Genomic DNA, 17,777 nt, shown 5'->3' on the forward strand with positions numbered 1-17,777 from the left:
CCAGGCCTTTGGAATTACTAGTCCAGTAACGTAACCACTATCTCTTTGAGCATGAAATAATCAAACAAGATGATGCCAAGGCTTCATGCAGCCGAGAATTACTCTGTTACATTGCCAAGAGTGTGGTGAAGGAACCTTCAAAGTTCTGTCAGAACAGCTGCTAGGTTCAATTTAATCCAGTGTTAGATTTAGGTACAATATATGGAATTGTCAATCGTCTGTGATTACATTTCATTCAGCTCAAAGGGATCGGTTATGCAGCAGGATTTTACATCAGAGGAAATGTCGGGAACAGCAACAGAGGAGGGACCCCGACCCTGACACCCCCACCCCCCTCACGTGCCTGCCAACAGCCCCAATCAGGCATGCCTTTTTACCTTCATTTTCCGCACGTTGAGTTTCTCTTCCTTCAAGTGGTCGCGGAGCATTTCCCGATGCAGGTGCTCTTGCTCCTGTGCAAACTCGCACAGTGTGTACCTGCGGATGCAGTTGTGGCGCCGGGCCATGCCCAGGGAGCTGCCCCCCTGGCTCGGCACGCTGGTGAAGCCTTGGCGGCGTGTGAAGTAGTAAACAGTGACCTGGTCGAAGCGAACGTTCTTGGCTCTCAGCCGTTTCTGCTTCTTCAGGATTGAAGTTGCTGCAAAAGAGTTCAAAAGTAGTCAACGACTGTGCACTGAAATCAGAACAAGCAGAAACATTACAGGAGGGGAGTGGACCAAAAGTGTTAAGAACTTGTGTACAGGCCACTCACTGCAGTTTAATCCATCCACTTTTAAACTCCTTTGTGGAAACTTGTGTGCGCAAATTGACTGCCGTGTTTCTGATATGACAATAGTTACTACACTTTAGACTTTATAATAGAGAAGGACACAAGTTAATAGACTGGGGAAAGCTAATTTTGAGGGGCTGAGAATAACATAAGAAACAGGAGCAGGCCACTCGGCCCATCGAGGATGCTCTGCCATGCGACACGATCATAGCCAATCTGATTGTGGCCACTTTCCTGCCTGTCCCCCATAACCCTCGACTCCCTTGTCGATCAAAAATCTGTCTAACTGAGCTTTGAATATATTCAATGATCCAGCCTCCACTGGTTCTGTGGAAGAAAATTTCAAAGACTAATGACCCTCAGAAAAAATTCTTCTTCATCTCCGTCTTAAATGGGAGACCCTTTCTTTTTAAACTATGCCCCATAGTTCTAGAGTCCCCCCACGAGGAGAGACCCTCTCAGAATCTTATATGCTTCATTAAGATCCCCTCTCATTCTAAATTCCAGTGAGAATAGGATCCCAGCTGCTCAACCTTTCCTCATAAGATAACCAAAAGTAATATTTCCAAGTTTGCTGACAACACAAAACTTGGTGGGAATGAGAGTGGTGAGCAGGATGTTAAGCGGTTTCAAGGTGATTTAGACAAGTTGACTGAGTGGGCGAATACATGGCAGATGCAGTATAACGTGGATAATTGTAAAGTTATCTACATTAACAGGAGAAACAGAATGGCAGAGTATTATTTAAATAGTGATTGATTGGGAAATCGTGATGTACGCCAGTGAAAGCAAGCATGTAGGTTGAGCAAGCAGTTAGGGAGACAAATGGTATGTTGGCTTTCATTGCAAGAGGACTTGAGTACAGGAACAAGGATGTCTTACTGCAGTTGTATGGGGCCTTGGAGAGAGAATTGCACGCAGTTTTGGTCTCCTTACCTAAAACAGGATATATTTGCTTGAAGGAGTGCAGCGAAGGTTCACCAGACTGATTCCTGGGATGGCAGGATTGTCATATGAGGAGAAATTGGGTCAACTAGGCCTGTATTCACTGGAGTTCGGAAGAATGAGAGTGGACCTCATCGAAACGTCTAAAATACCGACTGGGCTGGACAGACTGGATGCAGGGATATTGTTTCCTCTGGCTGGAGGGTCTAGACAAGGGGTCACAGTCTCAGAATACGGGGTAGGCCATTTAGGACTGAGATGAGGAGAAACTTCTTCACTTGGGGAGTGGTGAACCTGTGGAATTCTCTATCACAGAAAGCTGTGGAGGCCAAGTCACTAATTATATTGAATGGCAGAGCCTTCTCAAAGGGCCGAATGGCCTATTCCTGCTCCTATTTTCTATGTTTCATCCCAGGAATCAGCCAAGAGAAGCTTCTCTGAATTGCTTCCAATGCCTCCTTAAGTAAGGTCACCAAAACTGTACACAGAACTCCAGGTACAGTCACACTAAACCCTGTACAATTGTAGCGAAACTTGCCTACTTGGATACTCCATTCTCCTTGAAAGAAATGGCAAACTTACATTTGCTTTCCGAATTGCTTGAAATGCTGTACACCTGCCTTTTTGTGATTTGTGTACCAGAATACCCAGATCCCCCTCCGTACCACAGAGTCCTGCAGTCTCTCTCCAATCAAATAACATTCTGCTTTGTGATTCTTCCTGCCAAAGTGGACAACCTCACATTTACATGGAAGAACATGAAAATAGGAGTAGGCCATTCAGCCCTTTGAGCCTGCTCCACCATTCATTATCATGGTTGAGCAACCAACTCAGTAACCTGCTCCCACCTTCCCTCCCATATCCTTTGATCCCTTTAGCCCCAAGAGCAATATCTTTCTTGAAAACAAACAAAATATTTTGGCCTCAACTGTTTTCTGCGGAAGAGAATTCCACAGACTCCCTGCTCTCTGGGTGAAGAAATTTGTCCTCATCCCAATCCTAAATGGTTTACCCATTTCCCCACATTGTACTCCAGCTGCCAAATTTTTGCCCACTCACTTAACCCATTGCTATCTCTCTGCAGACTCTTTATATAGAACTTGAGAAAATAAAATGATCAGCTATTCTGGCAAGCATGGATGTGCAACGACAATGGCAAATGTTTAAAATGGTGATCAGGGTGCAGGAAAAATATATTCCGCTAAGAGGAAGGAACAAATTAAACACTAATGGGACTGTGTGGATGATTAAAGAAGGGAAACAACTGAGGGTTAGGAAAGAGCCATACACTATGTACATGGACGGCAAAGTAGTGCAACACAATTAGGAAGACAAAGAGGAACTATGGAGTTAAATTATCCAGGATCAAACAAAATAGTAAAATACTTTACAGGCATATCAACAAAAGGGAAAGCTGCGAGGGGGAATTAAGGACCATGAAGGGATAGACAGGCAACAATAGAGAGATGGCAGAAATACTAAATACTTATTTTGCTTTTGTACTTACCAAGGAGATAGAATAGATGGACATGACACTGAATGATGAGATGAGCAATGAGAGAAGTACATATAAAATAAAAAAAGAACGGGATGTATTGAATAAATTCAAGGAGGATTAAAACCCTGGTCCAGATGGATTGCATCCACATATTTTAAAAGAATCTAGGGAAGAGATAGCAGAGACATTACTACTTATATTTAATAATTCATTAGAAAAAAAGTGTAGTGCCAGAGGACTGGCTAAAAGCTACAGTAATTCCTACATCTAAGAAGGGGAACAGAACATGTCTCAGCTTAACATCAGTGGTGGGAAAAATAGTGGAATAATTACTGAGGGAGAGAATAGAAGAACATTGAGAAATGATTTTCTTTTATTATTTGTTCACGGGATGTAGGTGTCTCTGGCTAGACCAGCATTTACTGCCCATTCCTAATTGCCCTTGAGAAGGTGATGGTGAGCTGCCTTCTTGAACCGCTACGGTCAGAGGTGTAGGTACACCCAGAGTGCTGTTAGGGAGGGAGTTCCAAGATTTTGACCCAGTAACCGCAAAGAAACGGTGATTATATTTCCAAGTCAGGAAGGTGAGGGACTTGGAGGGGAACTTGCAGGTGGTGGTGTTCCCATGCATCTGCTGCCCTTGTACCTCGAGGTGGTAGAGGTCGTGGGTTTGAAAGGAGTCGAAGGAGTCTTGGTGAGTTGCTGCAGTGCATCTTGTAGACAGTACACACTGCTGCCACTGTGCATCAGTGGTGGAGGGAGTGAATGTTAGCGGCAGTGGATGGGGTGCCAATCAAACAGCGCTGCTTTGTCCTGGATGGTGTCCAGCTTCTCGAGTGTTGTTGGAGCTGCACTCATCCAGGCAAGTGGGGAGTATTCCATCACACTCCTGACTTGTGCCTTGTAGATGGTGGACAGGTTTTGGGAAACAGGAGGGGAGTTGCTCGCAGGACAATTCCCAGCCTTTGACCTGCTCTTGTAGCCACACTATTTATATGGTTAGTCCAGTTCACTTTCTGGTCAATGGTAACCCCCAGGGTGTTGTTGTGGGGGATGCAGTGATGGCAATGCCATTGAATGTGATGGGGAGATGGTTAGATCCTCTCTTGTTGGAGATGGTCATTGCCTGGCACTTATCTGGCACAAATGTTACTTGCCACTTGTCAGCCCAAGCCTGGATATTGTCCAGATCTTGCTGCATTTGGACATAGACTGCTTCAGCATCTGAGTCGCTGCAAATGGTGCTGAACAGTCATCAGCAAACAGCACCACTTCTGTTCTTATGTTGGAGGGAAGGTCATTGATGAAGCAGCTGAAGAAGGTTGGGCCTAGGAGACTACCCTGTGGAATTCCTGCAGTGATGTCCTGGAACGGAGATGATTGGCCTCCAATCACCAAACCATCTTCCTTTGTGCCAGGTATGACTCCAACCAGTGCATCGGTTTTCCCAATTCCCATTGACTCCAGTTTCACTAGGGCTCCTTGATTCCACACTTGGTCAAACGCTGCCTTGATGTCAAGGGCTGTCACTCTCACTTCCTCTCGCATACAGCTCTTTTGCCCATGTTTGAACCAAGGCTGTAATGAGGTCAGGAGCTGAGTGACGTGGCGGAACCCAAACTGGGTGTCAATGAGCAGGTTATTGCTGAGTAAATGCCGCTTGATAGCACTGTTGGTGTTACTTTCTATCACTTTACTGATGGTCGAGAATAGACTGATTGGACAGTCATTGGCCAGGTTGGATTTGTCCTATTTTTTGGAGTATAAGACATACCTGGGCAATTTTCCACATTGACAGGGAGATGGTAGTGTTGTCGCTGTACTGGAACAGCTTGGCTAGGGGCGTGATTAGTTCTGGAGCACAGGTCTTTGGTACTATTGCCAGAATATAAGGACCCATAGCCTTTGCAGTATCCAGTGCCTCCAGCCATTTCTTATCACGTGGAGTGAATTGAATTGGCTGAAGACTGGCATTTGTGATGCTGGGGAGCTCAGCAAATTACAGGAGGACATTAATAAACTTGTAGAATGGGCAAATAATTGACAAATGAACTTTTACACAAATAAATGTGAGGTAGTACATTTTGATAGGCAGAGTAGGGAGGTCACCAATTACTTGTGGAAGGTGCAGAGAGGAACAAAGGGATCTCCGAGTACAAATATATCAATCACTAAAACTTGTACCACAGGTTAGTAAGGTCATTAAAAAAAGCAAACCAAGCACTAGGCTTTATTTATAAATGGATAGTATTGAAAAGTAAGCGTGTTATGCTATTCCCTGTATCGAGTCTTGGTTAGACCACAAAAGAGCAGTGCACGCAGTTCTGGTCACCATATTATAAAAGGTTATAGAGACACTGGAGAGGGTGCAGGGAAGATTTACAAGGGTGATACCAGAAATGTGAGGATATACACATCAGGAAAGGATTGATAGACTGGGTCCCTCCTCCCTTGAAAAAGGAAGCTATGGGGTAGAAGTTTTTAAAACTCTGAAAGGATTTGATGGAGTGGATACAGAGAGAGTGTTTCCTCTTGTGGGGAAGAGCGTAGAGGCCATCAATATAAGATAGTCACCAAGAAATCCAATCAGGAATTCAGGAACTTCACCCAGAGAGGGATGAAAATGTGGAACTCTCTCCCACAGGGAATGGTTGAAGTGAAGAGTACAGATGTATTTAAGGGGAAACTTGACAAGGATATGAGGGAGAAGGGAATAGAGTTACCATGATAGATTTAGGTGAGAAAGACAGGAGGAGACTTCAGTGGAACATAAACACCAGCATGCACTGGTGGGGCTGAAGGGCCTGTTTCTGTATCGCAAGTCCTATTTAAGCCGATGTAACATCAAAAAAGTACAACACTGGCTATAAAGCACCATGGGGAGGTTGTAAAAGGCACCACATAAATGCACATCTTTATTTTTAAATAGGCGTAAGGGTTGGTTACAGGCCCGCAGCAGCAGAGCCAGAAATTGAGGTGAACTTTCCCGATTCCATAAACCTATATAGATTTTACTGCAATGGGAGCTCAAGTTACTGATCATTAAAAGCCCACCACAGTTAAAATGCTCCAACTGATGGAAAGAAAACACTTTCAATCAAATAGCAATCATGAACCCAAAGGTCAGCGTCAGCACAACTAGTTTTTCAGGGTCCATCAATCATTTCAAGCACTAAGGAAGGATTACATCAAAATAAAGTGGCTTGTCCCTTTGTGAAAAAACAGACAGTGCCTGACTAAGGGAAATCATCTGTGAAATGTCGTTAAAATTGAACAGAGCTTTTCACAGAGATGGGAAAACAACGTTTATGAGAACGCTATTCCCACATTCAGGAAAGAAACACCATTTCACCAGTTTAAAACTGGGTTTTCATTGAATTTGTGTGAAGACCAAAAGCTGCAGAAGTGTCACTCACTACTTAGCTTGTGCTCAGCTCCAGCTAGTTGAAAAAGCAGCCAGTCAGCTCTTTGCAAGCTACTGTTATCACTCCATCCTTCAATTCAAATGCATTAGTTGCCTGTCTCCGACCTTGTCCACCTACTCATCTGTGCCCAAAGGTCACTGTGAACTCTTTTGTGATTAGTATCCTCTGATTAAAGTTCAAGTGAAGCAACTTGCAGAGGTACGGAGCAAACCCCAGTCACCAAGCAACTGTAAATCTCTCCCCAGCCGTGGTGCACACTGTTGCGAACAGTGGGGAAGAGCCAGGGAAGCATTTCGCCAAGCAGAGATGCTAAATACGCGGACACCCGCTACATGGCCCATTTGATATTCAGTTCCAGTGAAGTGAACCAACTGAATATCGTGTAACAGGGAGCTGACATGCTATTGCCCATTTTGAATACCGCCCAAAGACCAATGTGCAGCAAGAAGTCAATGAAAATAAGCCCAAGTACCATCCAATCGGGTTATTAGTTACTTCCGGCAGCACAAAGAACAATGTGCATGGTTCCCAGTTTCACTGTTCTGAAAGCATCTCCTTTTTGCATTTATTAAGGTTAGGAAACTTCAAGCTGGTGAATAGAACACGCTCACTTTCAGAACTCAGCGGGTGAAACTGGTCTACGCTAATAGCGTAAAACATGCTGCTGATTGACTTTAACCATCCAGTGTAGACTCGAGATACTGGCACCATTTCCCCAAGAACAGAGAAGGTGAAGAGGAGATTTAATCAAGGTTTCTAAAATGAGAGAATCGGGAAAACGGTTGGGGGGGTTACAAGACAAAAGGTCATCAAATTAGAATTGTTAAAAAAAAGATTGAGGAGAAGGGTGAAATTCAGTGTCAAGTGCCACCACTGATCAAGTGGATTTAAGTCAATGGGAAAAGCAATATTCAGTGGATGGATAGTGTGATGAGAGATGTATTTTTAAAATATTTCTGGGAGGATTATATCGATATTCTGTTTAGGTGAAGAAAACTCTATGTGGGGGTGTGTTCAGGGTTTTTTAAAAATACTTTTCCAATTCAATCAAATCAAATCCAATTCAGAGTCTCAACAAGTTGAGACATTTCAGATCCAGGCTGACAAGACAGGGCGAGCGACCAAACCACCCTGTCCTGGGCCTGATCTACATGAGCCAAGCTGATTGGAGAAGGGGGAGGTTCCTCCTCCAAGACTTGAGCTCATTTGCATCTTAGCCAAGAGGCCGAGATGCCGCTTTAAAAAATTGCTTCATATGAAACATATGAAGCCTCAGCGTAACCTAATGACCTCAACCAAGTGCGGCCGACCATGGGCTGCCGATCATACTACACTTGATCTTAGCCAAAAGGCCGAGAAGGGTTTATTTAGCAGGGGAGAAGGACTCGAGACAAGTTGTCTGCGAGGTCGAAGAGATGAAAGGTTAAAGGTGTTAGGTTGATGCATTTGTAATGAGAGGTTATGAGAGTTACAAGTAAATAAGTTGGATCTAAACATTGGCATTGTAAGTGGGAAACCTGGTTTTTCAGCTGTTGAATTTCAAAAGGGAGTTCAGGGTGACTAGGAACATTTGCATCTTCCAAAGGTTCCATGAGTAAACAGGAGAATATATATTAAATTTCACTGGCCCAAAAGTAGAAACAAAATAGAAAACAAGAAAGGTTTTTATATTTGGAGAAATTGAGTTCAAAGTTGGTTTTGAGGAACCGGAGATGAAAGGGGGAAAGATATTTATGGAGAGATGTTTAACTGAGTGGGATAGCTGTGGGAAAAAACCCTGAAAACCAGTTCCTTTGTGTGTGAGCTGCTGGGAAAATGTTGAATTGGAAGCAGCCACCAGCGTTAAGCCAGATTTTGGAAAAGTTTGTTTCTAAACCCCCTTTTGGAATTCCAAATCAGAGTGGAAGTGTTTGAGAAGTCATGCGGTACACCTTTACTAAAGTGATAACAATTCCTTGATCTGGGTAATATTACTGGATCTTTATGGTTATAAGGGGGCTGTTGCCAAGAACGCATCTGCGTGGGTTTCCTCCAGGTGCTCCGGTTTCCCCTCACGGTCCAGAGATGTGCGGGTTGGGTGGATTGGCCATGCTAATTAACCCCAGTGTCACGGGATTAGCAGGGTAAATATGTGGGTTTACAGGAAGAGGGCCTGGGTGGGATTGTGGTTGGTGCAGACTCGATGGGCTGAATGGCCTCCTTTTGCACTGTAGGGATTCTATGATTCGAAGGTAGTTTACTTGTGTACTTTTGACCAAGCAGGTTTTTTTGGGGGATTGATCTGTAAGACTGTTTTAACTGTGTAACTTTAATCTTGTGTGCTTCCATTATTTTTCGCTCAAAATAAATCTTTTAATTTTTCAAATTCTAAAGGCGGTACTGGAGTTCTATGCTTTTGGGGTCAGTAGCTTTTCCTCCTTATTTTCACAATTAAAAAGAAAGGTTTCTGATCAGTGAGACAGAACTCACTCTGGGATAAAGACAAAACACGACAGATGCTGGAGTCTGAAACAGAAACAGAAAATGCTGGAAAACCTCAGCAGATCTGACAGCATCTGTGGTGAGAGAATAAAGCCAACATTTCGGGTCTGGATGCCCCTTCGTCAGACCTCAATCTGGGGTCTGGTTTGCCCAGCAATGACATCTGCTGTGGAAGTAACAAGAGCAAACTAGGCCGCAGCCTGACCTGTCTCATAAGGTGTTTGGCGGTTTAAAGAGTTTCCAAGCAAGGATGAGATGCATAATGCCCCACAGGAAAATACCGAACATTTAATATACTTCAATTGTTTTCCTTGGCCCCCCCTCCCCCCCTTGGCTTATGAAAGCTGAAAGGGACCAGGTTTTGACAACACTTCAGACAAAGGTAACTACAGACGATAATAGTAGGGCAGTTGAGGGCCTGTTAGTTTGCTATAGGTTTCTTACACATAGGTCTTCACAGGGAGTGATAAGGAGAAGAAAGCCAAAAGAGAAGGTAACTTTGAAATAGTTGGCTTCATAGCTCAGCGGTTAGCGCACTGGTCTTAGGGCGGCATGGTGGCACAATGGTTAGCACTGCCTCACAGCACCAGGGATCCAGGTTCGATTCCCAGCTTGGGTGACAGTGTGGAGTTTGCACGTCCTCCCCGTGTCTGCGTGGGTTTCCTCCGGGTGCTCCGGTTTCCTCCCACAGTCCAAAGATGTGTAGGTTAAGTTGATTGGCCGTGCTATATTGCCACTTAGTGATGGGGGGTTAGTAGAGTAAATAGGTAGGGTTATGGGATAGGGCCTGGATGGGATTGTGGTCGGTGCAGACGCGATGGGCCGAATGGCCTCCTTCGGCACTGTGTAGGGATTCTATGAACTTTGGTAAGAATTAGCGGAGAACTCTGGAAAAGGCTGATAGCTGCCTCCTAACCTGTTGCTACGCTACAAAGAGTTGGTGCATCACCAAAAGATGCAGCTTGCTTTGAGGCAGCTTTTCAGTGTCCTACTTATTGTTTCATTGTCAAGCAGATGTCTCCATGGTGAATTGAAATATTGTGTAAGGTGTTTCCTATGTTTGAAGGCTTTTAAATAAAGGACACAAAATCTCAGCAAAAACAGGGACAAAGTTACATAGAGTCAAAAGGCTTTGTTGAATATTGCCTTCTTGGACATTTTTTTTGCTTAAGATCGGTCACACAGCAGCTGTAATCCAGTCATCTGACTGGGGATTGATGTCTATTCACACAAATATCCAACATTTTCCTCTTTTAATATCAAGTCCTGAAGATTTGATGTTTAGCATGCAGTTCCCGCATGCAGGTACAGTCCTACAGATGCCTGTCACTCTCTGGTTATTAAGCATTGTTGCCATTTTTCATGCGTAACCATGTTGGGAGTGCAAGCAGGACATTCAACAATGGAGGGCATCACAGATGACCCAATATTCTCCGCACTTTACATCCACACATGTGCGCTTTTCAGAAGATAATGTTCAGGAGTAGGAGTGTTGCAGTACTTTTCCCTTCTCAGCTCCAAGAGATGCCAAGGCGAATAGTAGGGGTCTCCCCACTATCCTAGCTATGGTTAACAACCAAAATGGCAAACAAACCTCAGGCTTGCATGTGGTGGTGCATGCACTGATTGAACCATTAGTGGATGACCAAATTGAAACATTTCCGTCAGTGGTAGACCTATGCACAATGTGGGAAGGCCGTCCGGGACAAGTTGCACTGGAAGAAATCAGAATTCACCTACTTGGCGGATCAGTGGGGTTTAGAATTTATTTCACAACTGAGAACTGAAGTTGTTGGGAGCAGGTGGCCAGGGCCAGAACCACAGATTAGTAATTCAGGCCTTGTTTCTCTGTGGAGCTGCCAACATTACACAATTATCAACACAAATCTCACACTTCACGGGAGCTGCTTTTATACTGGCACTCGGTTAGATTGGATTTCAGGAGGCCAATATCTTACGAGTTAACTCTGTTTCACACTGCTGCATCAAAATCCATCCCAGGACAGTCAGACCCACACACAAAAAAAAACACAGGACACATGAGTCAACTGGTAAGAAAGCCAAGATTTAGTCCTCGGCCTTCTCTTACACTATTGAGCTGAAAACACGCAGTACGCCTCTCCTCCCAGCACCAGCACCCCCAGCATTCCCGAGAGGTATATTCTTAGGCTTCTCTACCTCCTCATCTGCTCACTGGTCCTCAGGAAGATTTGCTTTTTCTTCCAAGACAGCACGTAATAACTTAGCTCGCTCCAGTTACGCGTTATAGTTGTGAATCCAAAATGAAAGCCTGTCTCTTTTAATTGCCTTAGACACTTACGGCTCAGCTCCCTGGAGGTGGGAGGGTTGAGGCTGTCACAGCTGTCTGCGCTATCACTGCTGGAAATGTCATCATCCGATTCCTTGGGTGAAGAACACAGCGACGAACCGTCTACCTCTTCGAATTTTCGCTTTATGCTCCCACTGACAGCCATCTCCATTTCTTGCCCTGTTGAAGAGAATTGAGGACATGACTGGAAACTTCAAATGCACTTCTGACTTTGGAAAAGGCGCACTTCACTTACCACCTCAGCCAACCTGCATCACTGCGAAGACATGAAAAGCTAACTGTACTTCAATTACCACCTTCACAGCTCTCCCACGTTACAACAACCTCCCAAAGCAAAAGGAAGTAAAGAACTTGCATTTATATAGCACCTTTCACAACCTCAGGATATACCAAAGCACTTTATAGTCAATGAAGTACTTCTTGAAGGATAGTCACGGTTTTAAAATTGGAAATGTGGCAGACAATTTGCACACAGAACAATCCCACAAATGGCAATTAGATAAATGACCAAATCATCTGTTTCAATGATGTTGATTTCGGGGTAAACGTTGACTAGGACATTGGGGATAACCCCCCTACTGCACTCAGAATAGTGCCATGGGATCTTTTACATCCACCTGAGGGGGAAGAGAGGGCCTCAGTTTAATGTCTCATTGGGAAGATGCCACCTCCAACAGTGCAATATTCCCTCAATATCACATTGGAGTGTCAGTAATAACTCATCACTGATGTACTGAATGAAAATATAAAGTATTCACTTAATTTCCTTGAATCTTAGGTGTCTCCTGGGCCTTTTGGATAACTTGTGTGTAGCGCTGTCTAGCTTCAATGTTCTTCCGCCCCCCCCAACCCACTCAATAGCTTCCCACAGACAGCTGCCAGGAGTGTGAAATGTGAACTTTACAAATCATTTGTTAATCCTTTGTCCTCACCAAAACAAATCAGACAGTGTTAAAAAAGAATCCACCAGTAAATGAGCTTTCCTGACTCGTCATACAACACTGGAATGTTGGCTCTAATTGATCGCTCAGTACTTCCAAGTCACCTAGGGCGATATCTTTTCTTTCTCTCCCATTCACTTCTGATTCCCGCCCCCAAATAAAACAGCAGCTGCCCTCCCCCCTCAGATCATCAGCTTGGCTCGGTAAGCAGTGCATCCACCTGAGTCAGAGGTTGTGGGTTCAAGCCCCAATCCAGTAAGAGTGGGTAATCAAGGCTGACAATTCAGTGCAGTACTCAGAGGGTGCTGCATTGTCAGAGATGGCGTCTTTTGGCACAACATTAAACCATATCTGCTATTCCGGTGGAATTACAAGATCCAATTCCAATATTTGAATGGGAGTTCTCGCTGGTCATCATTCCTCACTCAACCAAATGCCACAAAATGCAGACACACCAGTCACTCATCTCTGCTGTTTCATGGCATCATGTGGCACACAAAATGGCCACCACAATTGCCAAAGTCATCATCAGCTGACCCATCGATTTGAGGACGGCATCTATTCAGGGTCACAAGTTTCTGCCATAGGTTTTCATTTGACTGAACAGGTTGATTCTCGACCAGAGATCTTTTGAGAAAACGGGGCAGGACGTTCCATGAGGTAATAGGATCCCAAGTGCAGGATTTGGTTCCTTTTCTGCCTCATCATTAAGATGTTCGGACTCAAAGCATGATGCAGCGTGATGGACAGGTTCTTGAACGATTGGTAGCAAACTCCTCCCAGTTATTGTCAATGCTGCCGTGCTTCAAGCAGAGCTTCAGAGTATCTTTGAAGTGTTTTTCTTGTCCTCTTTGTCCAGTATTGAAGTTGATTTTGCAGGAGTTTTCCCTGAGTGCTTGCAGAGCTGGCTTCAAGGACACCAGCATTTGTTCAGCCGTCTTCCCACTGAATCTGGAGAATGTGGGAGAGGTATCGCTGATTGAATCTCTCCAGCACTCCTATGCGTTGCTGAGCTCAGGTCTCACTGCAGGACAGCAGTGTGGTGTTGCCAACTGCTCTGTACAATCAGGCCTTCGTGGAGGTCTTTGTTATCAAACACTCTTTGCTGCAGTTTGTAGACAGCCGAGGTGACAGTCAATCCAGTGTTGGATCATAGAATCCCTACAGTGCCATTTGGCCCATCAAGTCTGCACCAACTTTCCAAAAGAATATCCCACCCAGGCCCCTCTCCTCCGCCCTAGCCCCATAACCCCACACATTTAGCATGGCCACTTGACTTAACCTGCACATCTTTGGACTGTGGAAGGAAACCGGAGCACCCAGAGGAAATCCACGCAGACACGGTGAGAATGTGCAAACTCCACACAGACAGTCACCTGGGGAGGTGATGGCCTAGTGGTATTATCGCTAGACTATTAATCCAGAAACTAAGCTAATATTTTGGGGACCCGGGTTCGAATCCCGCCACGGTAGATGGCGGAATTGGAATTCAATAAAAAGAATCTGGAATTAAGAATCTACTGATGACCATGAAACCATTGTCGATTGTCAAAAAAACCCATCTGGTTCCCTTTAGGGAAGAAAATCTGCCATCCTTACCCAGTCTGGTCTACATGTGACTCCAGAGCCACAGCAATGTGGTTCACTCCCAACTGCATTCCAAGGACTGACTGACTGACCAAGCACAGGTTGATATGAGTTTTATTTTGGCAATGTTCAAAGACAGGCTGAGTCTCTTGTATATGGGTTCTGACAAAGGATCATCCACACTCGAAACATTGGCTCTACTCTCCACAGATGCTGTCAGACCTGCTGAGATTTTCCAACATTTTTCTGTTTTTGTGTACATGGACATGAGGGTGGCTTTCCAGTAGGTGTAAACACCAGCTTGTTCCTTCAACTGCCCCATCCCAGGAAAGTGGCTCTCTGAGGCTGGTGATGTCAACGAGGAATCCTGACAGCTCACGTGACACAATCGCTGCTCTTCTTTCCGGACAGTCACTCTCGAGATTATCCATAAGTGTTCAAACATTCCAAGTTGCAAAATTGAATGTTTTCTTTTTTTGGCCACAAAGATGGTGCTTCCGCAGGGCGTGGCTCCCCAGCTCGGAGAATGCAGGACAGCCTATTGTTAGAAATGTTTTCTAGCCCCTTACTCGTTTGAGGTGAACAGAGAACATCCTAAAGAGGACTGCTCAGTCACAGATGCTGCTGCCCAAAGACACCTATGCTTTCCACGGGTGTCCAGGACCTTGATGAAGCTCGAGTGCAGATCCTTGACTAGACTCAGGTTCACAGCCCTGCCTCCGATCCTACAACACCACAGGATTTGGCTGATGGAACCTGGTACAAGCCTGCACATGACTTTGTTTAACCTGGGGACTTTGGGGCACCTTAATTGTCAAGCGGTTTTGATGGGTGGCCAGACTTTGGTGATGTGTCACACTATGAGTACTGGGGTCAGCTCGCTGCTGCAGCCTTTGCACAGTCTTCTTTCGCCTGCTCCGCTGTTCAGGATTTTGCGGACTGGACTTTCCCCTGACCTTGCCCATGGGTGGCCCTACCAGGAGCAAAGATTTCCCGACAGCGTTGCTCAAGGAACTGGAGTGCACACAAGCCTCTCCGCCACGCCAAGATCACAATCCACCCAAGTGATTGCGGTAACAGCAGAACCACAATTACCAGCAAGCGTTAGCAAACTGCTGCAAGGACGCAGCACGATATTTCACTCCTCTCCCAATTTTCACACAAGAGCCACTGAGAGCGCTTCCTCCCAGTTACCCCTTGCTCCAGTTAAGCATAAGAGGCATTTTTAAGGTGTCTGCCTCTGCCACCCAATCATTCAATGCAGAGAATACGACTCAATCATTTGGAATTGTACTGTGGCCTGACCAGCACACAAAACAACATGGGATTGGGGTTACCAGTGGTAATTTAGGAAAGCATCAAGGCAGCTAGACCAGAGTTTTGGTCCCCCTTTAACCAAAATCAAGACGTTTTACTACAGAGAGTATAACTGATGATTTAAGATCCAGTCCAATCTTGGTTCTCTTTGGAAGAATTCGCAATGTGGAACAAACAAAAAGCTTTTAAATTGCTTGGGTTTTCTCCCCCCTTTTATTTGAACTGCACACGCCCATTTGGACTAAACTTCCATTTTCTTGGCAAGAAAAATGAATGCAACTTTCAACTCAATCATGGAGAAACTGGGACAAGACTCTCAACTGGTGAATTGAGACAATGCTGCACGTACGTCAATAGCTTTTAAAGTTAAATGGAGGTGGATGTGAGGTAGGAAAGTGCAATAAATTTCATTTGCCCAGGGAACAGTTCAACTCTGTTCATTGCACCAATGAAGAAGTCATCTATGTTGGGGTCAGTTCGTTCACTGGAAAACAATCGACACCTTGAGGGCCATGAGCTTGTGGGCCGATTTGTCCAGTTTGCTGGTGGTTCCCAGATGGAACATTCTGTCCCTGTATCTGGAATACAGACAACATGGCTGCCACTTTTCTCCTCTCCATAATTAGGTAACTTCAGTCCATTGAAACAAAGAACTGTCCAGGGACAGTCTCCTATCTCAGACTTACAGTTAAGAGTGAAGTAAACTTCACTCTTTCTCCATTGCAAAGTGTAATAGTTGCTGATTCAAAAAGAGCTTTATGATTCATTAGTAGTAACACAATTCACTAGATGGAACACCAGTAGACAATTCTTAGAATTTTCTGAAAAATTCATTTTCCTTTAGGTTTGTCCTTATGCTCTCCACCATTGGCAGTGTTCATGTTTTATTTTTGGCCGACACACAATAATAGACCAATCTGTTTCCTCTCTTCACGCAATGTGTCCTTGGCATCTGCTCCAAACAGATGTTGTTAGCTTTGTGATGTAGGGAATGGGTGCCCCTAGCAACCAGATCACATGCTTCTCTACACCAGTCAGTCGTCGTGTTCTGCACTTAAAGGCCACTTCAGACCCTAGTGCTGAATGCAGGTTTAATAAATACATATGAATGTCCAAGGCTAAAAATATGAGTGCTGTTGAGGTGATTTGCATTCCCATCATTCCAGAATCCAGCATAATTTACACGTGAAGTGACAACAGTGGAGGGAAGGACGGATACTGAGGCTAAGGATGGAAGCTAAGAGGCTGAGCCTTCACTCTAGCTGTCCATCCTTGATTTCAAATAACTGAAAGCAGGAGGGAGTGATTGGAAATCCATTGCATCCAACTCCTCTTTGAGGAGTTTTCTTTTCAAGTGAACTCTGAAAAAGCTCATCAAGGTTTAATTTCCAATGAATTGGAACTTTTAAGTCTTGCATATCACCGGTGACCAGCAGTGCCCTGTAATCACCAAGATTCTCCAGTTATATGGAATTGACTCAGCTTCCAAAGGTGGTCAAATGTGCCTCATTTTCACCTCTCTCGTTCTGCCACCAGTGACAATCCTTTCATACCATGACTGTTTGTTTACGTGGCCAGTGTTCCATTTATTGCAATGTTGTCCAGTAGAAAAGGCTGATTAGCCAGCGGTGTGGCTGTGGTGGTACCAGTGTAGCCCCATGCACTATTAGTAAATGTCTTACACATTCACTCATGTTACGGGTAGATATACATATGTATACTTTCTCAGCAAACATCTACAATCATTCAGTAACCAAAGGATAATGATTAAAATTCATATCAGTTTACCAAATGTTCAAAAAGGTTATAGTTCACATGTATACACTGAGCAAATAAGAGTATTGCGATCAACAAAGGTGCTTATTACTCAATTTGTATTTATTAATCAGCAATGTAATTAGCCCAATCTAGATTTCCAATTAGCTACATGTGGTTTTTGGCTAATGTTGTAGGCAACACTTACTTCTAGCTTTCACAGAATCCCTACAGTGCAGGAGGAGGCCATTCGGCCCATCAAGCCTGCACCAACATCAATCCCACCCAGCCCTATCCCCATAACCTCATGTATTTACCCAGATAATCCACGTATTTACTTTAATAATCCCCCTGACACTAAGAGGCAATTTAGCATGGCCAATCAACCTAACCCGCAAATCTTTGGAGTGTGGGAGGAAACCCACGCAGACATGGGGAGAATATGCAAACTCCACAGACAGTCACCCAAGCCGGGAATTGAACCCAGGCCCCTGGCGCTGTGAGGCAGCGGTGATAACTACTGTGCCATCATGTCGCCCTGAAGTCAAACATTCAGTTTGACTTATTAATTAAAAGTGATCTGTGGAATCACTCTAAGGGATTATGCGCTGAAGAGTGGCCAACTAAAGGATCAGAAGGGATGGGTTGGATGGCGTGGCAAATCTCCTTTAATTGATATCTTCAGCCTCCAGTGCTTCCATTAATGTCCCTCAACGTCCAACAAAGGCTC

General features: G+C 44.6%; 1 protein-coding gene across 2 annotated transcripts in view; it reads right to left on the reverse strand.

The window, feature by feature from the left end:
- The window catches only part of LOC144481945 (cysteine/serine-rich nuclear protein 2-like), a 53,297-nt gene that overhangs the window by 12,275 nt on the left and 23,245 nt on the right, over nt 1–17,777 (reverse strand). For both annotated transcript variants that reach the window (XM_078201118.1, XM_078201119.1), the window contains exons 2-3: nt 11,439–11,606; nt 378–637 (exon numbers count right to left, since the gene is read on the reverse strand). In XM_078201118.1, coding sequence (XP_078057244.1) covers nt 378–637; nt 11,439–11,598 — 420 coding nt within the window. In that variant the 5' untranslated portion in view covers nt 11,599–11,606. The remainder of the gene's footprint in view (nt 1–377; nt 638–11,438; nt 11,607–17,777) is intronic.

Source organism: Mustelus asterias, chromosome X (genome assembly GCF_964213995.1).
Source record: "Mustelus asterias chromosome X, sMusAst1.hap1.1, whole genome shotgun sequence".
Taxonomy (NCBI): Eukaryota; Metazoa; Chordata; class Chondrichthyes; order Carcharhiniformes; family Triakidae; genus Mustelus; species Mustelus asterias.